This window comes from Phyllostomus discolor, chromosome 12, assembly GCF_004126475.2.
Source record: "Phyllostomus discolor isolate MPI-MPIP mPhyDis1 chromosome 12, mPhyDis1.pri.v3, whole genome shotgun sequence".
In the NCBI taxonomy this organism is placed as follows: domain Eukaryota; kingdom Metazoa; phylum Chordata; class Mammalia; order Chiroptera; family Phyllostomidae; genus Phyllostomus; species Phyllostomus discolor.
The window spans coordinates 15,904,044-15,931,539 of record NC_040914.2 but is presented as its reverse complement, the minus strand read 5'-3'; the positions used below and the strand labels follow the sequence as shown (position 1 = coordinate 15,931,539).

At 43.7% G+C, this 27,496-nt stretch overlaps 1 protein-coding gene across 2 annotated transcripts; it reads right to left on the bottom strand.

Annotated features, from left to right (window-relative positions):
• Positions 1 to 2,548: 2,548 nt before the first annotated feature.
• On the bottom strand, positions 2,549 to 27,213 carry LOC114510943 (zinc finger protein 227-like). Of its 2 annotated transcripts, none has more exons than XM_036012994.1 (3): positions 27,020 to 27,213; positions 21,498 to 21,624; positions 2,549 to 3,259 (listed from the first exon to the last, which is right to left on the bottom strand). In XM_036012994.1, exons 1-3 carry the CDS (start codon positions 27,032 to 27,034, stop codon positions 3,237 to 3,239), a joined length of 165 nt encoding a protein of 54 aa, XP_035868887.1. In that variant the 5' UTR covers positions 27,035 to 27,213; the 3' UTR covers positions 2,549 to 3,236. The 2 variants fall into 2 exon arrangements, with proteins under 2 accessions (XP_035868887.1, XP_028385284.1); XM_028529483.2 differs by lacking the exon at positions 2,549 to 3,259 and adding an exon at positions 12,228 to 14,897.
• Positions 27,214 to 27,496: the final 283 nt, after the last annotated feature.

Genomic DNA, 27,496 nt, shown 5'->3' with positions numbered 1-27,496 from the left:
TGGGCTGTAGGTCAGGAGTCCCCAGAGGACAGATGTTTCTCTCGCACATCGCTGTTTCTCTCCCTCTCTTTTTCCCTCCCTTCCCCACTCTCTGAAAATAAATAAAATCTTAAAAAAAGAAACCCTGACAAAACAGAACCACACACTGCCAGCCAGCTACATGCAGAGTCTGGCCCACCTGTCTGGCGATATTACAACTCCACTCTGGAGGAGACAAACAGAGAAATTAAATAACTCTACAAACATACCGTATTTTTTGGACTATAAGATGCACCAGACCATAAGACGCACCTAGGTTTTAGAGGACAAAAATAGGAAAGAAAATTTTGAAGCATAGAATGTGGTAAAGTATTTAATAACATAAATAACCTAATATTTCCATTATGAGTTTACAACCCCCTGTTAGTATGTTTTATCGTGCCCTGAGGTTTTCACAGTTATGGTTTGGGCACCTTTCACATCAACAGTCTTGTTTGATGGAACATCAAAGGATAATGGGACTCGATCCATCTTCCCAATCTGGCTTATTTCAAATCCATTTTTCTTTCTTGCATCCAGTACAGATTTGTGAAAAGACACTAACTTGGACTCATATTCTATAGGCATTTTTTGTACAGTCCTAGTTCTGGTGCACACAGCAAGGCCACATCTCTTCAGAAATCTGTGGCACCATGATGGTGATCCAGTAAAGTCCTCAATGCCTTTCTCTGCAGCAAGACGTTTGGTTTCATATATAATCAGTTTTGTAGATACTGAAAAACCATGGTTCCTGTGACGTGTGATCCACTCTTTCATATCCGCTTCTAATTGTGGCCACTTTGCAGCATGCCCACGAAAACACTGTTTCGTTTTGTCCATCTTTTGCAGTTGATCCTCCTGTTTCCTCCATTCCCGTATCATTTTTTCGGTTGGAGGTGGCCCAAAGTGTCTCTCCGCTGCTCTGTTCCCATGTTCTTTGGCATACTTCACTACCTCCAGTTTAAAAGAGATTTTATATGAAATCCTTTTCTGCTTTGACATCTTTCCACAATTATGGTAGATTCGGCAGGAGACTACGGAATGCTATCGTATCTTTCTACAACAAAATACAGTAATAAAGAACTGTCAGCACTGTGTCCTTCATAGTTATGGGGGCACTGTCGCTGAGAACATCAGTGGATGACACACTGTTATGGGGAGATCTGCTGCTGACACTGTTATGGGGGCGATCTGCTGCCGGAGGGCCACAGGTTGTGCAATACTCTTGTATGGGGACAGCAGTTTTGCACAACCTGTGTGCCTCTGCAGCTGTTGCCAAATTACAGCTCCCATCCTCCCAACCTGTCCAAGCATGGTGGGAGTTGCAGTTTTGCAACAGCTGCAGGGCCACATTGGCAGATGACCCTGCAGTGGAATTTGCTTATGTTAATGGGGAAAACTCCAGTCACATGATAGAGGCACGTACTGGAGCCGCAGGCTTTCTACTCCTTACGGGTCCACACTGCCTGTATCCTCCTCCCTAGCACTACAGTATGCTGCAGCAGCAACTCCTTTCCTGCCTCCCTGGCTTCGCGCCTTCGAGACACTCCCTCCCACCAGCCCAAAGCCCGAAGCATAGCCCCAATAGTACCGCCACCAACTACCTGCAGAGGCGACCCTTCTGCCTCCCGTGACGCCGATCCACCGCTCCCCACCCCACAGTGAGACAGGTAACATACATTTGGACTATACGATGCACCCCCGCTTTTCCCCAAATTTGGAGGGAAGGGGCCCGATGCGTCTTATATTGCGAAAAATACGGTAATATCTCTGCCCCGGGTGGTGTGTCTCAGTGGATTGAGTGCTGCCCTGCAGATTAAAGGGTGTCGTCTCCTTCCTAGTCAGAACACACGCCTGGGTTGCGGGCTAGGTCTCCAGTAAGGCGGCGCTCCAGAGGCAACCACACACGGTTGTTTCTCTCCCTCTCTTTCTCCCGCCCTTCCTCTCTAAAAACAAATAAATTAAATCCTAAAAAATAGAAAAGATTATATCACTAGAAGCCGGCAGGCGTGAGAACTCAAGGGAACCCTAGCACAGACAAACCCTCAAACCTAGAATCGCGACCCCTCCCACCCCCAACGCCACTAGCCGACCAAACCCAAAGATGCCTTCCGCCCTTTCTCCTCCCAGACAGCGAGACCGCACCTACGGGTCTCAAGCCCAGGCAAGCTAGGAACAGAGCGGTGGATCTGCACTCACTCACTTTCTAGACGATATTAAACACTCAGGGACCCCGCTCTCCTGCAGGAGAAGGCTGAGGCTGTCCGCCGCTCCAGGACTTCGCTAAGAATCCCCGACCGGAACAACCGCTACAGGCCCTCCCTCCCAAAGCGGAAGTAGCTCCGACCACCCAGAGCTTCCGGACTACACTTCCCAGAACTCGTGAAAAGGTATCGCTTACTCTGGGTTGCTACTTTCAAAAAATTTTGTATATATAATGGTTCTGTTCAGTCCTGACACTATTAGCACGAAACCTCCTCTCCCCTTTACTTTTCCTTCTTTCCTTCCCCCCTTTAAAAAAAATTTTTTTAAGGATCACGCAGCGTGATTGAAAAGTATACGTGGCTGTAAACGACAAAAAGACCAACAGACCACCGCAAAGTCGTTTTGATGCTGTTGCTTTCTTTAGGCTACTTGGGCCTGAATTTTTCGACGTCTGTGATAGTTTATCTTGTGTGAGTTATTCATTACGAAATGGGGAGGTCACACAAAAAGGAAACGGAACCATTCACCAACCCAAGAAACAAATACCAAAAGTTTCGCATTTTCCTTTCGGCGCTAAATGCATATTTTTGCAATTACTTTTCTAGCAAATGAAGGAAGCAGCGTAACTTAGAAAACCCTAGAACAAATGTTAAAAATGTTTCTTTCTTTAGTGCACCTTCGAACATATCATTTACATCCATCCTGCTCTTGACATCATAAATAAGGTATTTTACTTTTTCACAAGGTGGTTGAAATAAGTTATGATTATTCTAAACGTTTGTGTGGATATAGAGGATCCTGGCCCAAAACAGTAAGAAAGTCAACAGTTTAACAAAATATTCTGTTTATTTTTAGAGAGAGAGGAAGGGAGGGAGAAAGGGAGAAACATTGGAGTGTGAGAGAAACAGCAATCTGTGGGCCTGGACAGCCACCCAGCCTCGTGCTCCAACTGGAGGTTGAACAAGGTTGGTCTGCAGGCACCACCCAAGCCACTGAGCTGCAGCAGTCAGGGCTCAACATCTTTTTTTCAGCTTTCCTGTGGTATAATTGACAAATAAATAGTAATACATTTAAAGTGTATGTGATGACTAGAAATATCTATACAAGTACATTGTGAAAGGATCCCCACAATGTAATAATTCAATACATATATCACCTCACATTGTGAACATTTTTTATAGTTAAAAAAAAGGATCTACTCCCTCAGCAAATGCCAAATACAGTCACCATGCTTATACATTACATCCTCAACCTTAATCATCTTATAACTGCAGGGTTGTATCATTCAACCAATCTCTCCCCATTTCCCCCATCCCTCCACCCCCAGCGAACCACCACCATTCTAGGCCATTTCTGCGACTTTCACTTTTTTCTTAGATTCCATATAAAATTCTACCATGCAGTATTGTTACAGAAGGGATAGGTGGGGGGGGGGACCCCAAAATACTCTTACCAATGGACCCCGCCCTTTCCCCTGGTGTCCCCCTGTAGTAATTTCACCTTGCTCACCGCCAGGGAATTATAGTTTGCAACATCAGGGACTGGTGAAAGAGAAAGGAATTATTTACTCAAAACTTACACAAGCTTAAGAGTAATGAATTAATGTCTTCATTGAAATTCCAAAGTCCCATAGAATAACCACAAACACACACAGTACTTCCTTCCCCCTCTGCCCAGTATGGGATACCATATCTCAGGGAAAAAAATAGAACAAGGTGGCTAAGGCAGCTCCTCAGTTCTTTCCACTAACTCGCACTGGGCTGGCCAGCCTCAATTAGTTCCCAGCACCATCAGCTGTCTGGCAGCGGTGATCTCCAGTGAAAGCAAAACCATGTGGCAAATTCTCATGGACCACCAGCAAGTCTTTTCACCCCTTTTCTTCCCAACAAGGTCTCTCCTGCTTCCTAAGCCAAGTGGCAAAAGGCAGCACCCCAAAGCTGCATGGTCCCTACTCCATATGTCTTCTGCGCCCGTTAAAATCCCAGTGCCAACCTTACTCTGCAGCCCCATTTCCCACTCCTCCCACAATCAGCTACGGCCACCAGAATTCCTGAAAATTTCCAGGGTTTCTGGGCTGCCCTAGTAAGTCTAGGCAGGTGTGACCCCCTGCCATGCAGCCAATCATCTCCAAGTTCTCACACAGGCACTGTAACCAGGGGGAGTTGCCTCCCTGTTAAGTCATAGGTTGAAGTCACTCCCATTTCCCTGCCTCAAGCAAGCTCACAGCTATTTAACATACCCATGAAATAAACTGTTACACATATGTTAAATGTCTATGCCTGAGATTAGTTGCAAAAGTGCTCCCATGCAAAACAGTTCACTGGCCCTGCTCCATATGTCACAATGCCTAGTTCAGATTTATGGCTATGAGGATATCCTAAAATGAATAAATTTTGTATCTATATAACAAAAATTATAAAATATATATATAAAATTCCCTGGACACCCTGTGTTTTGGACCCCACTACAAATGCCTATTTGGGGGGACCCTGGCTGTATCCTGTACCAGTATTTGTCTTTGTCTATCTGGCTCATTTAACTAAATGCCCTCCTGTTTCATTCATGTTGTCACAAATACTTCTACATATGTTTTGTAAACCAACTAGAGGCTCAGTTTTATTCATGTCTTTAGAAATACTACATGGGTGGTTCTGGTAGTGTCTCCTGGAATCTTCCAAGACCACCTAAAAGAAGACAGGACAAGAAGACAACCTCTACAAAATACCAGGATTCATTGCAAAGTTGTGGTAACTAAAGCCCTGTTGGTACTGGTGAAAGTACTGAAAAATAGAACAAAGTGGATTGAGAGACAAGACACACCTCTGATTACATATAGATGACTGATTTTCTTTCAAAATGGTACTGCAAAATAGTGGGAATAAAGAAAAAAATCACTAACTGGTATAGAAACAACTCGGTAAATTTCAAAAACACGACAAGGGAAGGAAGGAGGGAGAAAGTGCGAGGGAGCAGCAGAGACAATGAGAGACACTGATCAGTCAGTTAGAAAAAGGACATTCTCACCCCGGGCCAGTTTCCTGATCAGGGCACAAGCCTAGATTGCAGGTTTGACCCATTTGGGACATGAAGGATAGGCAACCAGTTGCTGCTTCTCTCTCACACTGGTGTTTCTCTTCTGCTCTCCCTCCGCTCCCCATCAATAAGCATGCCCTGAACTGAGGATGTTCTTCAAAAAAAAAAAAAAGGGTGGGGGAATGTAAATTATCTTTTATGTACCTGTTATGGTGTTTCAAGGAAAAGTGGAGTGGGTTTTGGAGGCAGGTTTTCCCTGGACGTCCAGGCTTCTGTGATTATAATCACATTACAGTTATATCTGGATCAGTGGAGGATACTGGGCTCCAGCCAGAGCTGAGGATGAAATGAAGCAGAGCCAGCCCCAGGACAGCCAGGGGCAAGCAATGACGGTGACTTGGAAGATAGAGATGGAGGAACTGCCAGAACCATTTTTGACGGTACAGACCTCGCACTGCTTCCTAACACATGTAAAGAATTGCAGATCAGCAAATCCATTAGTGTGTAATCACTTTATTAGTGATCCACTCCCATGGAAGAAAAGAGGACTGGGGGCAGGGGGGGGAGGTGAGGCAATGTTTCAGGACGAACCAGGGCAGCAAAAGTAAGAGCAGCTGAAGACCAGGGTGGGAAGGACCTGGGCCACCTGAGGATGCGTGACAAAAGGTTCAGTGGCCACACAGCCAAGAGCACCCCGGGCACCACAGAAAGAGACAGTGTCCTTTGTTCTGGGGACTCACACAGTTGGTGGGTAGCAGAAAAATAAGTTACATACTGATTAATGGGTAAATGTGCCACCACCTTTCCTGGAGGAATGTGACTACCCAAACGTAGGCATGTGTGGGGGTCTGTTAGCTCAAATCCTTCTTTCCCCCAAACTCCATTTGTTCATCTTTTGTAAAGCAGATACGAGACAGGATGCAGTTAATTAAAACTGGGGAACTACCAAAGGTGATTTATGGCCTCTTTCCCTAAGTATAAGAAAATCCCTTGTAAAACAGATAGTGACCAGAAGTAGACAATAAACCACAGTTGTTTCATGGGCTTCTTCTTGAGCATCGGAGACCCTCTCCTGCATTCCAGGCCCTGGGAGGAAAGCAGTTTCAGGGCTTTCTTTCCCAGGGAGTGGAAACCCTACATAGAATTTCAAAGACTTACCTTCTTTCTTGCTAAGGTAGTGTTTGTTGTGATGTTGGAACAGCTGACAATATTAACAGACCAGGTCGGGCCTGCAGAGTTACACTGTGAAAACTGTCTCCTTTCTTCTCCCTGCCTTGGTTTATTTTTTCTATCTAAGTGGTAAAATGCCTTTCCTGGACACGAGGATGCTAGATGCTGGCCGTTAACAGCATTGCAGTCCAAGTTCTTCCTGTGCTGGCTCCTGCCTCACCATGGCAACATCTGCCCCACCTCCCAGGCTCAGTAAGTTGTAAGATGACTAAACCATCTTTTATCGGAAAAATATAGCACTGAGAGCTTTCCTAACCACTGTGCACCAATTGTTTCATCTCAAAGTCTATTATAATGCCCCTATATATTTTTTTCTTGCTCCATTAGCTTTTAAGGGTTTCAATTCCTTGTATTTGTGAATTTATGATTCACCTAAAATGTACGGGTGTTTGGGCAGAGCCATGACTCCACAGTTTGGAAAAACATTACCTTCAATCATTCCCCAGGGATGTTTTATTCATTAAACTTCTGTGTTGCCTGAGAAGTGATGAATTCTTGTCTCCCTATGGCACGTCCCTGAAACCCATGAAGGGCAGAATGCACAGTGAAGGGAAGCATGAACAAACCCACTACTGGACATGGAAGGTGTGGTCCAGATAAAAATAGAGGTTCCCAGGACAGAGGACGTGGGCAGCAGCAGTTTCACTTTCTGAGATCTTCTGGGCCTCTGAACTTACCTACTGTTCTCAGGCACCTGCAGGACATTCCTGGCATGACACTGCAGACAGCAGACATTTCCTGCTGAAGCCCTGCTTGGCCGCCTCCCCCTGCCCGCCTTCTCTCCCACACATTGCCTGCTAGCCCTTCTTGTCCTGCCTTATGAAGAAAACCGCTTTCTGGTTCAATCAGACGCACTTGCAAATTCTGAACTGGGAGCATCCTCCCTAACACACGTCTTTTTGAATGAAGTCTTTCCTCATGAAGGTTTAAGTGTGTTTTGATTCCACCAACAGCACTCTCAAGTTAGAAATGTGACCTGTGTCTGTGTTTACACTGTCCACCAGCTCAGATTGAGAAGATGCCATCAGACAATAACCCCATTTTGGGGTGCTCCCAGGAAACCCACAGAACCCAGTTGCATCCATGATGGGTTATTTTTCCACTAGTCTTGCATATTTGACAATCTTGCATGGTTTATTTGACATAGGACATTTGGTTCAAGGGGTACAGCTTACTGATTTCATACATTACTTACAACGTGATTATCATTATATACTTAGCTAGCACTGCTGTCTCATCTCGAAGTTTCTTCATGCATTGTAATGTTTAAGGTCTAGACTCTTAGGAAACTTAATGCTTCTCAAGTTTGGTTGTTTATAATCACTATACCATGCAGTAGGTCTTCAGGACTGACTCACCCCAAATTTGTGCTCTTAAATGTCTCTCCCATTTCCCCACTTTTTGGTAACCACTATTACTCTGCTTTTAAGCCCTTTTTTAAAAATTCCACATACAGATATCATATGGTATTTGTCTCTGCCTTATCTCACTTAGCATAAGGCCCTTAGCCTGTTGTTCCAAATGGCTGAATTTCCTTCTTTCTTGTGTCTGAATACTGTCCCATTGTATATATGCACATCTTGATCCACGGTAGAGCCTGAGGTCGTTTCCATTTGTTGGCTCCAGTGAACAATGCTGCAGTGTACATGAGGGTGTGCATAATTCCTTGGTAACGTTTCCATTTCCTACAAATATGCACACAGAGGTAGGAGCATCATGACATTTTGTAACAGTTTAGTGTCCCCCAGTGGGATGCCTTAAATCTCCAGCACTCACATAGTCTGAGCCCCCGTTCTTCAAGGGGACAATCCCACTCCACTGTACTTCAGCACAGCATGAGAGGGGACTGAAACAGCTCAGGCAGACTCTGGGGTCAGCCTAAAGACAGGTTCAGGCAACCAGAGTCTGTGATGCTGGAAATTCAAAAAGAGCCATAACCTGCCAGACAGCTATGTTCCCGGTCCAAAGTTACAAAGCAGTCACCTGGAGGTAAAGTGCAGCACAGGGAATATAGTTAGTAATATTGTAGTTAATATGCAGGGTGCCAGGTGGGCCAGGACTTACCAGGGGATAACATGTCTTATCACCATGCTGTACACTTAAAACTGATATAATATTGTATGTCTACTATAACTGAGAAATGAAAAAAGTTTTAAGGGAAAACATGCTACTCATACACAGAGGGCTCAAGGCCAGACACCGACTTTTCCAAGAGTTAACTAGCAACTAAAAACTGCTTTTGAAAACTCCAAAAGAGGCCCTGGCTGGCGGGGCTCAGTGGACTGAGTGTTGCCCTGTAAACCAAAAGGCCGCCTCTTCAATTCCCATTCAGGGCACATGTGTGGGTTGTGGGCCAGGTCCCCACCAGGGAGTGCATGGGAGGCAACAACATACTGATGTTTCTCTTACTCTTTCTCCCTCCCTCCCACTGTCCAAAGATAAAATAAAATCTTGAAAAGAAAATCTCGAAAAGTGTATCTCCATTTCTACATGTCCTCTCTATTCATGTTGCCTCCCTTTGCCCCCACAGAATCAGCAAAAATCATCAGCTGTATACCCTTCTCCTCTTCCTAAAGCTCAGAGTTTAAGTGCTTTGAGCACAGGGAGCAGAAACCCAGGTAGCTGTGGCCCTGACACTCTCCATTGCAGCTTTCCCTGTTAGGGATCCCTCCAGTGTTTTGGAAGTCGTGAGCATATAAACATTTGCATCAATTTCTCATCATGCATCCAGGTGAAAAGCAACAAAACACAAAACCACATTTATGAAAGTCCCCTTACGTAGCCTGACAGATGGGGCTCAGTTGGTTGGGTACCGTCCACAGATGGAAAGATGGCCACGTTCTTGGGGAATGTGATGGATAAAAGCAATCAATGTTTCTCTCCCTCTCTTTCTCCCTCCCTTCACCTCTCTAAAAATGAAATAAAAGCTTTATTTTCCCTACAAATTTTATTCATTCACTTTTAAGAGGGGAAGGGAGGGAGAATGAGAGGCACACAAATATCCATGAGTGGTTTTCTCTCACACGCCCCCTAACGGAGATTTTGCCCACAAGCAAGGCTAGTGTCTTAGACAGGGAATTGAAGTGGCGACCCTTTATGCACCTCCCAGCACTCAATCCACTGAGTCCCACCAGCCAGTGCTCCCTGAATTAACTTTTAAGGGATCTTACAAAAAATCATTTTACTACTACAATTTACTATTCCTAATTGAGGTTGGACTGATGAGAATTTTCATATAGGCACCCTATTTTTCACAGCTCTTCCTGTCCGTAAAGCAGGACATTCCCAGGCAACTACTACTGCTTAGGTAGTGGTCTGAGGCCATGGTCATTTAGCAGTGAATAAACTTCCTGCTTCCATGGCAGTGACATTCTCATGCTTGTAGATTTTGCCGAATCTGTGAATCAACCTTTTCTAAGGTCCACTGGTGTTTACTTTAAGCCTCTCTCCTGCGCAGACTTTAGAGAGCAGGAAGGCTCATACAAACTTACACTACGGCTCTCATAGGGTTTTTCTGTTGTGCATTCTCTGAAGAACGGTCACATTTTGAAGTCAGCCGGGACACTGTCCACATTCCTGTAAGAAGGAAGTTTTTTCCCATGGAATTCAGATGACTGTACAAAACTAACCTCATGAGGAATTCTTTAAAAATATATTTTATCGAGTATTCTATTACAGTTGTCCCATTTTCCCCCTTCACTCTCCTCTACCCCACGCACTCGCTTCCTCCCACATTCCCCCCCTTTAGTTCATGTCCATGTGTCATAAGTTCTTTAGCTTCTCCAATTCCCATACCATTCTTGCCCTCCCTGTCTATTTTCTCCCTACCACCTATGCTACTTATTCTCTGTACCTTCTCCCCCGCTCTCCTCCTCCTATTCCCCTGTTGCTATCTCTCCACGTGATCTCCATTTATGTGGTTCTGTTCCTGTTCTAGTTGTTTGTTTAGTTTGCTTTTGTTTAGGTGTGGTTGTTAATAACTGAGTTTTCTGTCTTTTCACTGTTCATATCTTTTATCTTCTTTTCTTAGATAAGTCCCTTTAACATTTCATAAAATAAGGGCTTGGTGATGATGAACTGCTTTAACTTGACCTTATCTGAGAAGCACTCTATCTGCCCTTCCATTCTAAATCAATGCTTTGCTGGGTAGAGCCATTGTGGATGTAGGTCCTTGTCTTTCATGACTTGGAATACTTCTTTCCAGCCCCTTCTTGCCTGTAAGGTCTCTTTTCAGAAATCAGCTGGCAGTCTGATAGGAAGTGCTTTGTAGGTGACCGTCCCCTTATCTCCTCCTGCTTTTAGAATTCTCTCCATTTTAATTTTGGCCAATGTAATTATGATGTGCCTTGGTGTGTTCCTTCTTGGGTCCAACTTCTTTGGGACTCTCTGAGCTTCCTGGAAGTCTATTTCATTTGCCAGATTGGGGAAGTTCTCCTTTATTATTTGTTCAAGTAAGTTTTCCACCCATTGCTCTTCCTCTTCCCCTTCTGGTACCCCTAATTCGGATGTTGGAATGTTTCAAGATGTCCTAGAAGTTCCGAAGCCACTCCTCATTTGTTTGAATTCTTACTTCTTCATTCTATTCTGATTGTGTTTTTCTTCCTTCTGTTCCACTCTATTGATGTAAGTCCCAGTTTTCTTTCCATCACTATTGGTTCCTTGTGCATTTTTCTTCCTTTCACTTAGTGTAGCCTTCCTTTTTTCATCCAATTTGCGACCAAAGTCAACCAACTCTCTGAGCATCCTGATCACCAGTGCTTTGAACTGTGCATCTGATAGGCTGGCTATCTCTTGGCAGCTTAAAAGTATTGGCTCTTGCGCTTTGATGTGTTCTCCATTTGAACCATTTTTAGGGGGGGGTGAGGTCTGGTCCTGCCTATTACATAGTGAGGGGTGGAGCCTTAGGTGTTCACCTGGATGGAGCAACCCAGTTGCCGGGTTGTGATGCTGTATGTGGGGGCGGGATTAGGAGGGAACAATGGCGCTTGCTCCACTCCATGTCCGATTTCACTCCCCTCTGCTGCTTCCCACTAGCAAACTGGGCCCTTCCGGAGCTGGTTGCCAGATGGGTGGGCTTCTGTACGTTCTAGGACCCTGTGGGTCTCTCCAATGAACTCTCCTGTGAGGCTGGAATCTCTCTCAGCACCTCAACCTCCACAACTATTTTCAATCAGTGCTTTTAGGCTTTATTTCCTGGAGCTGGGGCTCTGGTTTGCGTGGTCTATCTCGCTGCCCTTTTCACCTGGTTTATCTGTACCCGAAAGTGTGACTGTGGGCAGCCAGCTGCCTTGTGCCCCTCACTGGGTCTGCTAGTTGCCTCCCTGTGCCTGCGCCTGGGATCTGACACCAGGGTCTGCTAGCTGCTCCCTGCGCCCTGCGGACCCAGATCTGCCAGGCATTGCTTCTTCCTGCTGCAAGCCCTTTTGGCTGGCCACTGACTCCACCTCTCTTACTGGTCTAAATAAATGGTTGTTGGGCCCTGGCTGGCGTAGCTCAGTGGATTGAGCTCGGGCTGCGAACCAAAGCATCGCAGGTTCGATTCCCAGTCAGGGCGCGTGCCTGGGTTGCAGGCCGTGGCCCCCAGCAACCGCACATTGATGTTTCTCTCTCTCTCTCTCTGTCTCCCTCCCTTCCCTCTCTAAAAATAAATGAATAAAATCTTTTAAAAAAAAAAATAAATAAATAAATGGTTGTTGGGACTTTGGTACAGTTCAATTTTCTGTCTTTTCTGGTTGTTTTTCTGTTTCTAAATTCTTGTTGTCCTTAATTTTGGTTATACAAGGAGGCACAGTGTGTCCACCTACACCTCAACCTTGGCCGGAAGTCATGATGAATTTTTTACACACAACATTTTATAGACACTTGGCTGTGTAGATTTCCTCATGAAACGTAGAAGTCTAAGCTCTGGGGAACACTTTTATTACACACTTATCAGGTGTGATGAGCTTACCAGTATCATATACTCTCTGATAAAGGTGAAGACGTAAAAGTCTTACTAAAGCCCTTACCACAAAAAAAATGTTTGTACAGTGCTGCAGTATGGACTCTACAATCTGCTTCAAGACTTGAAATGTGGTTGAACCTTGCTCCAGATTTGCTATATTTATATGGTTTTTCAATATGTGGAACTCCTGATGAGCTTGAAGACCTAAGATCCAACTGAAGCTCTTACCACACACAGCCCATTTGCAGTTTCTCTCAAGTGTGGACTCGCTGATGACCTCGGAGACTGGAGGTATGACTGAAGGTCTTCCCACACAGGGCACATTTGTAGGGTTTCTCTCCAGTGTGAACTCGCTGATGAACTTTAAGATCTGAACTCCGACTGAAGCTCTTCCCACACAGAGCACATCTGTAAGGTTTCTCTCCAGTGTGGACTCGCTGATGAACTTTAAGATCTGAACTCCGACTGAAGGTCTTCCCACACACAGCACATCTGTAGGGTTTCTCTCCAGTGTGAACTCGCTGATGAGTTTGAAGATAGGACATACGAATAAATCTCATCCCACACAAATCGCAATTATACGGTTTTTCTCCGGTGTGGATTCGCTGATGAATTTGAAACCCGAAATTCTGAGTGAAGCTCTTACCACACACAGAACATTTGTAGGGTTTCTCTGCAGTATGCAGTTGCTGATGAAGTTGAAGTCCAGACCTCTGACTGAAGCTTTTCCCACACAGAGTACATTTGTAGGGTTTCTCTCCAGTGTGCACTCGCCGATGAGCTTGAAGATAGGACATACGAATAAATCTCATCCCACACAAATCACAATTATAGGGTTTTTCTCCAGTGTGGATTCGTTGATGAATTTGAAGCCCGCATTTGTGAGTGAAGCTCTTACCACAGACAGCACATTTGTAGGGTTTCTCTGCAGTATGGACCCGCTGATGGAGTTGAAGTCCAGCCCTCTGACTGAAGCTTTTCCCACACAGAGTACATTTGTAGGGTTTCTCTCCAGTGTGAACTCGCTGATGAACTTGAAGTTTTGAACTCTCACTGAAGCTCTTCCCACACACAGCACAACTGAAGGGTTTCTCTCCAGTGTGAACTCGCTGATGAACTTGCAAATATGAACTCCGACTGAAGTTCTTCCCACAAACACCACATTTGTAGGGTTTCTCTCCAGTGTGGACTCGCTGATGAACTTGCACATAGGATCTCTCACTGAAGCTCTTCCCACACACAGGACATTTGTAGGGCTTCTCTCCAGTGTGATTTCGCTTATGAACTTGAAGGTTTGAGCTGCGACTGAAGCTCTTCCCACACACAGGACATTTGTAGGGTTTCTCTCCAGTATGCACTCGCTGATGAACTTGCAGATATGAACTCCGAGCGAATCTCCTAAAACACACAGCACATTTGTAGGGTTTCTCTCCAGTGTGGACACGTTGATGAACTTGAAGTTTTGAATTCTGACTGAACATCTCCCCACACTCAGTACACTTGTAGATTTTCTTTCCACTATGGAGTCGCTCATGAGATTCAAGACTGGATGACTGACTAAAACTCTTCCTACACACAGCACATTTGTAGGGTTTCTCTCCATTGTGCAATCGCTGGTGAACTTGAACTTGTGAACTCCCACTGAAGCCCTTCCCACACTCAACACACTTGTAGGTTTTCTCTCCCATGTGGACTTGCTGATCGGTTTTCTGATATGAACTCTGACTCACGTCCTCACCACACTCATCACTCCATTTGTATTTCTCTTCTGTGTGAACACTTTGAACAGTGCAAAGCTCCAAGGTATAACTGTCACTCTCCCCAAACTCACAATGTATATGAGTTTCTGCTCCCAGGTGCAATTGTTGATGAAATTCAACACTGGGGCTAAAGTTGATGCCTTTTGCATTTTCAGTAGAGGTGTGCTCTTCTGAGTGGATTATACTATACTGCAACAACTCCTTCCCAAAGTCTTTCAGACAATTCTTGTGGCTATAAGGCGTCTCACTTTTCCTCACTTCCTGATCATCACTGTGGAGAGCAGAGGTCCTTCTCCTGTCACAGTGCTCACACTCTAACACTTTACATCTGCCGTCACCCTCCTGCCACCTACTCAGATCATTCTGTGACCGTCTCAAATACACTTTGTTCTGGCAATTGTGGATGGTCTTCATGGGAAACTCTTCCTTTGTTATAGTACTGAAATTTTGAACTTCCTCTTGAGGCTTTATTACATTTATCTCTCCTTCTGAAACCTGAGTAGATTCTCCTGCACACAACTGACAGGTGGAATCACCTTGTTTCAGCAAATCGAAAACCTTGATTCCCTGGTTTATTACCAAATCTTGATTTCTGATTAACTTACTCAGAAGTTGGTCCCATATTTGCCAGCACACAAGGTCTTCATGAAAAAGGTACCTTAAAGCAACTTCGTGAACAGTCTCTATCTCATTTTGATTCCACTGTCCTGGAAAGATAAGGAGAATACAAACATGACAATAGGATGAATAAATGTCTTCTCAGACATAAGAAATATCTCACAGGTCAACTGCACAGGGAGACCTTACTCAATCAGCTTGGCTTTCACCACAGGCTTTCCCATGAGTAAGGAAACAAAGAGGTGATGAATAGGCTCCTGTCCACTCAGTGTTAAGGTGACTCATTTGGAACTATACCAAGACTTATGTAACTGGTGAAAAGTAGAAATACACGACTACAGAGCAGGTGATGTTCTCAGCAAAATGGTGAATGTTCTAAGTAGAACAAACCAGAAAACTCATACCCCTGACTCACACATCTTATGGGAGTAGAATGTTCCATGATAATTGCTGTCATTTAATTTGGCTGCATATTCCAATGAAGGTCAATGACTAACAACATATTCCAGGTTTTGCACACTAATCTGCATTTCTACATATAAAACTATGTCATGGTAACCAGCATACAGAACAGTGTCCAATGATCCTGCCTGCTGATGTCCATATGGTATCAAATGCCTTCCTGCAATGCATCAAGATTACCCTGGTAAGCTAAGAGAATAGGGCAAAGTGCCCTTGCTGGGTGGCTCAGTTGGTTGCGGCATCATCCCACACACCAAGAGGCTGTGGGTTCGATCCCCACTCAGGGCACATACTGGAAGCAACACAGTGATGTTTCTTTTTCTCTCCCTAAAAAAATCAATAAACATATCCTCTTTGGAGGTTTGTAAAAATCTGCAAAAGTGAGAGTACATCACTTCCAAGCTTGAGTCAAAAGATATTGTGGTTTCTCCTTCCAGTCTCATGGGTGGAGAAACCCAATGCTATGCCATGCTTTGAGGACAGACAGCCAGGAAGCCCACAGGACAGGCCTGCTGGCAAGGAACTGAGGCCTTCTGCCAACACCCATGTGAATGAGTCCATCCTGGAAGCCAATACTTCAGTGCCATTAAGTCTGCAAAGACATGAAGCTCTTGTGGACTCCTTGACATTAACTTCATGAGATCCTGATCCACAGTCACCCAGTGAAGCTGCCTCCAGATTTCTGAATGAAATAAGTATAAATACATGCTTGTTTTTGTAAGCTGCTAGGTTTAAGAGTAGATTGTTATACAGGTAGAGATAGCTGCTGAAAGTACCATAAAAATTATTAATTAGGGCAAATGTTTATCAGATGGCTACCAATGTTCCCAAATAATTCTTCAGTAACACTGGCTTTTTCCTCCAGTTGTGGGCTGGCTCTAGGAAGAGTGAAGACAGTGAAAGCCAACTAGTACTGTTCTCTTGATCAGTTGTTTATAGGACTCCTGGACAGAGAAGAAATCCTATAGTGTGAGTATCTGTGCAGTGTAACAAGGCTGCAAGGATATTCATGACAAGTGGGGCAGGCAAAGAGATCAAGAGGGAAAAAACAAAATCTGGGGCTGTTCAGATGTTGCCAAAAGAACTTTTAAGAAGGGACATGTAGGTACATACGGTGTAAGATTCCTTCAGTTTTCCAAGGGGTTTAAGTTACAGAGGTGTATCCATTAGTCACGAGTCTTCAAAGGGCATGCTTGAGATGTGTGTCTGTAAATGTTACCTCAGTAAGAAAGTGAAATATAAAGTTGTTTTACAACCTGAAAATTCATGAATGTGTACTGCAGTTTTGTGTGTATATTTCAATAACAAGGTGGCACTCAATTACAAAATAAAGGACTTATTAAAAAACACAGAACGGCCGTGAACAGGGAATTCAGTAGGTAGACTGTTGTTCCAAAATGAAGGTGGAGGGCTCAATCCCACTGAGAGCACATATAAGAATCAACCAATGAATTCATACAGAAGGAACAAAAAGTCAATGTCTTAATGTCTCTCTCTTTCTCAAGTCAACCAATAAATAAATAGCAGCAAAACAACAACAAAATTTCCTTTCCTTAAACAAAAACAACATCAAAAACACCCCACATACCCAGGCTTGGTTGCTCAGTTGGTTGGATGGACATCCTGAAACTCACAGGTTGTGTGTGGGATTGATTCCCAGTCAGAACACATACCAAGGTTGAGGGTTCAATCCTCAATTCATGCCCCGGGTACGCATGGGAGGCCACTGACTGATGCCTCTCTCTGTCACTGATGTTTTGCACTCTAAAAACAATGAAAAAATGTCCTCGGGTGAGGATTTAAAAAAAAAAAAGGACAGGGCACTTGGAAAGCTTCTGGTAAGAAAAAACAGACACCAGTTGGAACTGGCTTCATAATTGTCAAGGAAAGCAAGCATGTACAGAAAAAAGGAAGCGAATCAAATGGAGCTGGCATCCAGCCTTCATGAAGGTTTTGCACAGAACCTTCCTGCAGCAGGAAGACACCAGAACCAAAATGACACAAGGATAGAGAACACTTTACCCCACTGTTCACAACAGGCAGAGCCTCATCTAGATTTTCATGGGGTTTCTGTCTGATACACTTCTTGATTTTTGGTACTCATACCCGATAGGGACGACTATAATGAGTACATTTTAGGTTGCGTTTACCTGAGGCATGTACAGACTAAACATAAATGTAGGACAGAGGGAGTGAATAAAGGGACAATGAGGGAAAGGTGGAGAAAAGAGGCTCTCAGGGAGGATGTGACGGGTAAATGGTTGCAGCAGAGCTCACAATGGCAACACAGAGACCACTGGTTAGCATAAGCTGTGAGGGAGCATTCTCCCTGCCACTGAAATGGGACACTAATCCATCTGACCATCTGAACATCTGTTCGTCCATCCATCCATCCATCAATTCCCTCTTTCATTAAACATGTGGTAAATGAACATACTCTATGCATTAAGGCTCTCAGAGGCACCTGGAACCAGCAATAAAGAAAATACAACCCTGGCTCTCCGAACTTTACACAGTAATGGGGAGAGCGGCCATAAACAAGTAAACAAAATAGAATCCATTACTACATCAGCTGGCAATTGACAATGAGTCAGAAAACAAGGCAGAGGAAGGGGCTTGAGTTTTTGAGCAGACTGGTCAGAGCAGGCATCTGTGATGAGCTCACATTGGAGCAGACAGGGCAGAGGTGGGAACCAGGAAGGATCACGGGACAGAACATGGATGAGCAAGCAAGAGGACATGAGGTAGACGCACAGTCCGTAGGTCAGAAACACAGGGAGCAGCAACACAGTGTCACAGGAAGACTGAGGACAGGAAATCCAACCAGACAGGGCATGGGGGGCCAGATCAGGCACCACCCTGGGGGCCACAAGAAGGACGTCGGACTGTATAAGTGGGATGGGACGGCCTGCAAGGGCAAACAGAGAAGTGACCTGACCTGCCTGCTGTTGGAGAACAGACCACAGGAAGGCACACGCCCAAGGAGGAGGCAGTGAGAAGCTGTTGTGAGTAACTGGAGTCAGGAAAGCAGGAGGCTTGGGCCAGGGCGGCCACCCTGGTGGCAGAAAGAAGGACAGCACCTGGCCTGTGCCCTGGGAGGACTTGGAGCTGCCTGCTTCTCAAGTGAACACCCATCTCCTTGGGGTCTGACTCTGTCATCTAGAGCTTCTCCTCTCTCCCCAAGGGTATCCTATCCAATTTGAAAAACTGCTATCCTGTGAAAAATAATTGTTGGATACATTTAAAATTTTTTTAAATTAATTTACTATAACTGTCAAGTGCTCTAAGGAAGTATTTCTCCAAACTCTGACTGCAACCTGCTATTATGAATACAACATGGGATCAAATGAGCATCCTGTACGGATTTGATCACCATTTTGGTTGCATGAATGACGTTCCTACAAGGAAATGTACTGTACTTTATTCCATACAATAATGATGTAACTTACCAACCCATTTTAACACCACGATATCGCAACTGCAATTTCCAAAAACCAAAATACAAAAAGACAACACATCCAATAGCAATTAGAAAATGTACATCTCCAGGTTTGGGGACATATTTCAAGAGTCCTAAACTCTTAAACATTTCAAACAAAAATACTCCTGGGATCTACAGTCAAGATGGCAACATAGCGAAGCACACCTCACCTCCTCTTGCAACCTCTTTCAAAGTTACAACTGAATCATAAAACAAACATTACTCAGAACCATCAGAAATCGAGTTGAATGCAAGTGTGACAACCACAATGAAAGCAACAACATCCATCCAGAGTGCTAGAAGGGGTGGAGACATGAAAAGGACTCCTCCCACATAAACATGGGAGGGACGAAATGATTTATGGCAATCTTGGGAGTAAGGAGTGCCACTCCCACTCCAGGAGCCCCCACCCAGGGTTCCTCTGCCAGGAAAATAACACCCCGAAACTTCCAGCTGTACAACCCACCAGGGATTGAATTGGTAGAAACACTGCTGGGTCCCCAATCAGCTCCTCTTAAAGAACCCACACATGACCTTACTCTATCAATTCCCTCTGAGATCCACCAGCTGGGTAGCAGACTCAAAGGCACCAGAGGAATACAGGTACGAACGGAAATGTCGGGCATTAAGGCAAGAGCTGGGCCACCGCTTTTTCCCCACAACAGAATGGTGGGGAGAGCCACAGAGGCAGCACGCAGGTGCCATATCATAGACTCCATCAACCTGACTAACACTGTTTGCCCTGCCCTGGAGATGCCCAGAGCCTCTCTCCCTCCCAACTTACTTACAACTATTAACAGTAAGACTTTCATGTGAATGGCTCCTCTTGGCTAATCCTTCAGAACTTCCTAAATCCTTTAAAACATGCAACTACTATCTTCAGTGAGCCCCTAGCCCCAGTCTGTTTTGCTAAGAGCCCCAGGCACAGCACCAGCAGCAGCCAGCCTAAATTCACAGCTTGGCTTTGCCTGGGGGTATCCAAGTCCAACACAAGTAGTAGCCATCTCAGTCTGTTCCACAGTTCAGGCAGGGAGGCTGGAGGAAAAACATAGGTGTGGACTGACCTTGGCATACATCACCTAGGAAAACCCAGGACCACCACAACCAGTGCACAGCTATAGCCCATGTGGAAGCACCAACACTCCACCTCTACACAGCTGGTACTCCACAAGTACAGATGGTAGTGGTCAGTGGTCACAGCCAAACCTTGCCCAGGACTGGCCAGGGTAAATCCCTACCACTGACCCTCAACAACAACCAAAGCTCAACTACAAGACAAGGGTGTCCTCAGCCCTCAAGAAGGGTGCATCTCAAGTAGCTACCTGGGGTGATAAGGGGGACTGTGCTACTGGACCCTAATGGACACCTACGGCATAGGGCATAACACTAGGATACGGAAGCACAGCAGGTCTACCTAATGCACAGAAACAAACAGGGAGGCTGCCAAAATCAGGAGACAAAGGAACATGGGCCAAATGAATGAACAGCTCAAAACCTCACAAAAACAACTAAACAAAATGGAGATAAGCAATCTAGCAGAGGCAGAGTTGAAAACGCTGGTTATAAGGATGCTCAAGAAACTTACTGAGGACCTCAACAGCATAAAAAAGATCCAGGCAGACTGATCACACAGTAATTGAAACACAGAACAATTTACAGTGTAACAAAAATAGAGTACATGAAGCTGAGGATCAAGTCAATGATTTGGTACATAAGGAAGCAAAACAAGCAATCAGACTAGATGAGAAAGGAATCCAAAAAAATGAGGACAGCATAAGGAGCCTCTAGGACCACTTCAAGCATTCCAACAGTTCCATCATATGGGTGCCAGAAAGAGAAGAGAAACACTAAGAATCTTCAAAACTACTGGGGACAAAAGGGAAGTAAACTTCCCTAAGTTGGTGAGGGAAATAGACATGCAAGTCCAGGAAACACAGATAGTTCTAATCAAAATGGAAATGAAGAGGCCCCTCCCAAAACATCCTGTATTAAAATACCAAAGGTTAAAGATAAAGAAAGAATCTTAAAAGCAGCAAGAGCAAAGCAGTTAAGCTGCCTCCAGGAGAGTCCCCATAAGACTTTCTGCTGGTTTCTCAAAAGAAACTTTGGAGGCTACCTGGGATTGGCAAGAAATATTCAGAGTCATGAAAAGCAAAGAACTACAGCAAAGACTGCTCTATCCACAAAGACGTCAGTGAGAAGTGAGGAGAAGATAAAGAGCTTCCCTGAGAAGAATTAAAGGAGTTTATCATCACCAAGCCACTCTTACAGGAAATGTTAAGGGGATTTAAGAAAAAGAAGATCAAAACTATGAACAATTAAAAGGCAAAAAACACATTATCAATGAATAATTGAATCTAAAAAAAAAATTAAGTAGCCCTGGCTGGTATGGTTCAGTGGATTCAGTGCCAGCCTCAAACTCAGGGGTTGCTACTTCCATTCCAGGTCTGGGGCAAATCCCTGAGATGTGGGCCGGGCCCCCAGTGAGGGGTCCAAATAGGCAGTTAAAGAACAGCCATGAGATGCAAAGTACAGTATAGGAGAGGAGTAGCCAAACAACCTTTACCCAAGATCCATAGACGTTAACCATGGTATGGCATAGCCTGAGAGATTAGTGGTGCTTAGTGGAGGGAGGAACGGGAGACAAATTGGGACAGCTGAAAGAGCACAATCAATAAAACATAATTTCCAAAAATAAAATACTGTTGTGAGGTGACATTCAGGTTGAGGGGGCACCTGTCCTCACCCACAGATATCAGGTTCCTGAGGTTCTCCAGGGTCACATCTTGGTACAGAATCTTTTGGGAAGGGTCCAGCAGTGCCAGCTCCTCCTCTGTGAAGACCACAGCCACGTCCTTGAACATCACAGTCTCCTACAACACCAAACACAGGCAATCTCAATGTCACAACCAGCTTCTGCTGGGATAAAGGCAGCACTGAGTGGGCGGGGGAATGGGCGGGAAGTTACTCAGGATGCTGAGGGGCTTCAGTCTGCTTTAGGTATGTTCCTCCTGTTCTCAATCCAGCATGTCAATTTCATACATTAATTTCCCAAGTCCCATGAAAATATGTGCAATTGAAGAATAATTCCTATTAACTTCAATTGGTGTCATTTGTGGGTATTCAAACAGTAAGCCCCCATAACCGCACCTCTTGAACCATGGGTCATATACAGTCTGTGTGCTGATTAATAGTACCAACTTGTTCCAGAATTCTTAATTCACTTTACTCCCAACAGGGTCTGGTAGTGTTTATCCTTCCTTTCTCACTCATGCATTCCCTGAACCTGGGTACTGTCACCTTGTTAAAATTTGACAAACCAATAGGTCATCTCTCCACAGGAGCTATGACATTGGTCCTCTGTGTTTTCGAGGCACATGCCACCTATCTGCAACACTACTGGATGACAGCATTCAAAGAGACAAGGTGTACAGATTTCCCTGAAAGAATCCTTTGGTTTAAATCCCAAAGCTGTGCACCCCTCACAAGCTGCATGATCTTAGACAAAAAAACCCCCTTCATCTACCTCATCTGTGCGATGCTGCTCATCACAGCAAATTCTTATACATACCAATGAATGAACAGACATAAAGTTCCTATAACTTCCTGTCCAACTCAGAAGCCAGTACTCACATGTGGCTATGGAAATATAAGGTTAAAATTACATAAAATTACAAATTCTCTCCCACAGTTGCTGCAGAACGTTTCAAATGCTCCAGAGCCACATGTGGCCTGTGGCTACCATGTTACACAGCACAATACAGAACATGTCGATCACGGCAGAAGTTCTGCTGCACAGCGCTGCCCCAGAGGCTGTACACCTGGCACACAGGAGGACCTGGATGAGTGTCAGCTGTTCTCAATGTGATTGGTATGGTAAGGGCAGGATTACATTTGTATATTTAGTCACCTCTACTTTCTACTCATGTTTGCATGATACATCTTTTTCCCTCCTTTTATTTATAACTTGCTTGCATCATACATTTAAAGTGAGTTTATTATAACGTATTGTTAGGTCACTTTATTTGTGTCTTCATTGAGGATACTTTATCTACTGTTTTGATGAGAGAGAGGGAGGAAGGGGCAGGGAGAAAGGGAACATCAACACAAGACAGAAAACATCCATCAGTTGCCTCCTGTACACCATCTGACTTGGGACTGAACTGACAACATGATGATGTGACCTGACCATGAATCAAACCTGCAACCTTTCGGTATAGGACAATGCTCCAACCAAGCCACGCTGGCCAGGGCCAGTTGGGTCATATTTTTTTTAATCACAATTTAAATCCCTATATTTCAATGGGCATATTAGGCCCTTTACATTTAATGAATTACTTATGTTAGGACTTGAGTATGCCATTTTATTTTTTTAATTTCTTTCCCATTTTATTGTGTGTTACTTGAGCATTTCTAAAATTGCATTTTGACTTATCTATAATGTTTTAGAGGATATCTTTGTATAATTTCAGTGGTTGCCATAATTACTACAGTACTTACACATAACAGTATATTGTTGTTATGTTACCAGTTCCAATGAAAAGTAGAAATATTACTTCTCTTTAAGTGACTTTACCTTACCACACTTATAACTGTTATATGTAGGAAATTAACATCTCTCTCACACGTGGATGTTTTTCTCCTCTTTCTGTCCTTTCTCCTCTCTCTAAAAGTAAAAATATCTAAAGAATACATTAGAAAATGTAATGTTTGCTTCATTCCTTTAGCTATTCTTTTAGCTCAAGTCAACTAGTGACAAGTACACTTCATTTCCTTCATCTATAAATGCCCTGATTTCCCCTTTAGTCCCAAAGGACATTCTAAGTGCTTTTGATTCAGCAGTTGGAAAATACTTTACTTCTTTCTGATAAGAAATTCAATATCATATGAATTGTTTTTCTCTTACTGCCATCAAGGTTTTTGTCTTTCTTGTGAGTTTTCAGAAGTTTAACTGTACAATGTCTTGGAGTGATAGCATTGGATTCCCCCAACCGGAGTTACTTAGTGTCATGAATGTATAGGTTTATTTCTCTTCCAGGTTACGATATTTCCACCACATTTCTTCAAGAACTTCTTCAGTCCCACCTTTTCCCTCCTCTCCTTCTAGGACCCAGATAAAGGAATATTAGACCTTTTTATACTCCCATGGATCCCTGAGGTCCCGATTACTTTTTCTCAGTCTATTTTTCTCTTTTATTCATATTAAATAATTTCTATTAGTCTATCATCAAGGTCTTCCCTGTTTCCCTTCATTCTGCTCTTGAGTCCATTGTTTTGGTTTTTTAAATTTCATCTACTATATTTTTCAATTCTAAAATCTCCATTTCGTTCTACTTTATACTTTATATTGCTTTCCTAAGATTTTCTGGTTTTCATTTCATGTCTCTCAGTGCTTGCTCAAATACTTTTATAATAGTTGCTTTAAAATCCTTCTCAGATGCCCTTGCTGGGTGGCTCAGCTGCTTGGAGTGTCCTTCCATACACCAACAGGTTGTGGGTTCGATCCCCTGCCAAGGTGCAGACAGGAGGCAACACAAAACACTCAAGTGTTTCTCTCTCCTCTTCCCTTCGTCCCCTTCCTTCTCTAAGATAAATAAAAACATGGGCTCGGGTGAGAATTAAAAGAAAATTTAAAAATGTCCTGCCTGGTGTAACTCAGTCGTTTGAATGCCGGCCTATGAATGTAAAGGTGGCTGGTTTGACGTTTGGTCAGGGTGCATGCCTGCGTTCCCAGCTTGGTCCCTGGTTGGGGGCGTGCAAGGGGCAACCACACACTGATGTTTCTCTTGCACATTGATGTTTCCCTCTCTCATTCCCCCTCCCTTCCCCTCTCTCTATCATATGGATGAACTTGAAGACATTATGCTGAATGAAATGAGCTAGAAACAAAAGAATTAGGTATATAATTCCACTTATATGAGGTACCTAGAATAGTCAAGTACATAGGGACAGAAAGTAAAATGGTGGTTGCCAGACACTAGGGACAGGGGGAATAAAAGTTACTGGGTAATGGATATAGAGGATCAGTTCAGGAACGTGGAAAGTGCTCTGGACATGTGGTAACAATTCACACACTGTGAATGCACTTAACCACACTGAATGGTACACTTAAAAACGATTAAAGTGGTAAATTTCATGTTATGTATATGTTACAACATTAAGAAAATGTCCTTATCAGGTAACGAACATCTGAATCATCTGACGGTTCCTGCACTGTTCCTCTCTGTAGCCTCCTGTTCCTGACAGACTGGGGCTTTTCTGAAAATTTATTTTCTTGTTTTTAAGATTTTATTTTATTTTTAGAGAGAGAGAGGCAGGTAGAAAAAGAATGAGAGAAACATCAATGTGTGCTTGCCTCTCACACACCCCTTACTGAGGACCTGGCCTGCAACCCAGGCATGTGCCCTGACTGGGAACAGAACCAGCAACACTGGTCCACAGGCCTGAACTTAATCCACTGAGGTACACCAGCCAGGGCTACAAGCCCATGTTTAAAATGGGCAAGTGGCTTCAACAAACCTCACAAAGGATATAGAGATGGTGAGAATCCACATGAAAAAGTATTCAACATCATTTTTATCAGGGAAATACAAATTATAATCACAGTGAGATGTCCTTTCCTTAGAGCTAACAAAATAAAAAAGATCTACATTAAACAATGAAAGATGTGGAGCAATTGAAACTCTCAGGTGCTGTGGGGGTGGTAAAATGGTGCCACCCATTTGGACAACTGTATACAGTTATCTACCCTACAAGGTCAGTCATTTCACTTCCAGATGTAAACCCAAGTGACATGAAAATACATGTGCACAAGAAGACGTGTACAAGATGCTACTCACAGGACTTTGATGTGTAACAATCAAAAGCTATAAAACAACCCTAATCTTCAAAAGGAGAATTTTGTCTATCCTTCATAAGATAGCTGTCATATATTCATAAAATCTAATACAACTCAACAATAAAAAGGGATAACAGATTGATACACACAATGTAGATCGACCTTGAAAACACTGTGCTGAGTGAGAGAAGACAGGTACAAGATTATATACTCTACAGACTCCTCACTTACATTTTATTTCAAAACAAGTCAACCAATCAAGTGATGACAGATCAGAACAGCAGATGCCTCCCAGGAGGAGGAAACTGATTTAAAAGGCACAGGAGAGAACTTTGAGGGGTAACAGAAATGTTCTATTTCTAGTTTTGGGTGGTGGGCTATTGCAATCATTTAACTTTTAATACAGGGTATACCTCTAGCAATGACTTTTCACCTCAGCTCTGTAATTTTAGTAAGTAAATTATATTTAATTTTTAAAAGCCCATGCAAAAGTTTGAGGAATAAAAACAAAATTTATTCACAGGCACAGAGGTGTAGATGCCTCTTTGTAGGTGCTGAAAGGTGCACAAAAAATAGAACCCCTTCTGAGACAATGTGTGGTTCTGTAAACAGGGACCCCTCCCCAAGCTCCAACCCCACTTCCCACCCTGTGGAACACAGTGAAGGTCATCTGTGAGTGAACTGTGAGATCTCGGGAGCCTGACCAGCTCTTTGGCCAAGGTATTATTTTCGGATGTGGACCCACAGTATAAATAAGCACAGAGAAAACAGCCAGCGCTTTGGTCTCACACAGCTTGCAAGCAAGCACCCTGCATGTCCTGTCTGCTTTCTTTTTTGTACTGTATTTACCCCTGAGCTGGGAAAGCCTGGGCTCAGGTAATTTCACCCGCCCGCCAGTGGGCACTTCAAGTCCTAATGAACCCTTGTGCTTCACAGCCCAAGGTTCCCTCTTGGTTCCCTCTTTGGAGTGGGCAAGCAATTTGCATAGCAATGTACATAAAAGAATGGTGAATCACAAAAAACTCAACTGATAATACTAAGTGAAAAAAAGATTGAAAAGGGAACATATACTGTGGTTGTAAGTATATAAAATACAATACGGGGAAAACAGCTGACTTAGTGGTACAATAATGTGGCTTTTAAAACTTTTCTGATACCTTGGAATTTCTCCCCTAGCACTTGTGAAATGAAGATGATAAATAAAACCAAAACTAAAAATAAAACTAAAGACAAAAACAAAAGTAGAACCACTACAAAAACTACTCACAGGCGCATAAACACCTGTTTTTTGTCCTTCTCACAGAAGAGAAAAACGATGTGTCTAACCTTTGAGAACAGATTTTAACAGGGAAAAATCAGAAAAAGTAATTGGGACAACTGTAACAGAATAAGCAACTAAAAAAACAGATAAAAGTCAAAACTCCACTCACCTGGAACTTGGTCATTTTCTCCTGCTCCTTCTGAGGAAGTCCAACTGTCCTGTAGAAACAGGAATGGCAAAGGACAGAGAGGACATGAGACAAAGGCCCTGGCACACACAGCTGCTCTATGTGAATTTTGAAAAGAGACCCCTCCTGTGCCTGGTCAGTCTGCCTCAGGGGCTGGGCATCGTCTAAATCAACAAGTTGCAGGTTTGATCCCCAATCAGGGTATATGCCTGGGCTGCAGGTCAGGGTGCCCTAGAGGACCGATATTTCTCTCGGCTCACTGATGTTTCTCTCCCTCTCTTTCTCCCTTCCCCTCTTTCTGAAAATAAATGAAAAATCATGAAAAAAAAAAAAAAAACCCACGATAAAAAAGAACCACACACTGCTAACCAGCTGCAGGCACACTCTGGCCCACCTGTCTAGTTACATTACAACTAACCTCACTCTGGAGAGGAGAAAGAGTGAAATTAAATGACTGTA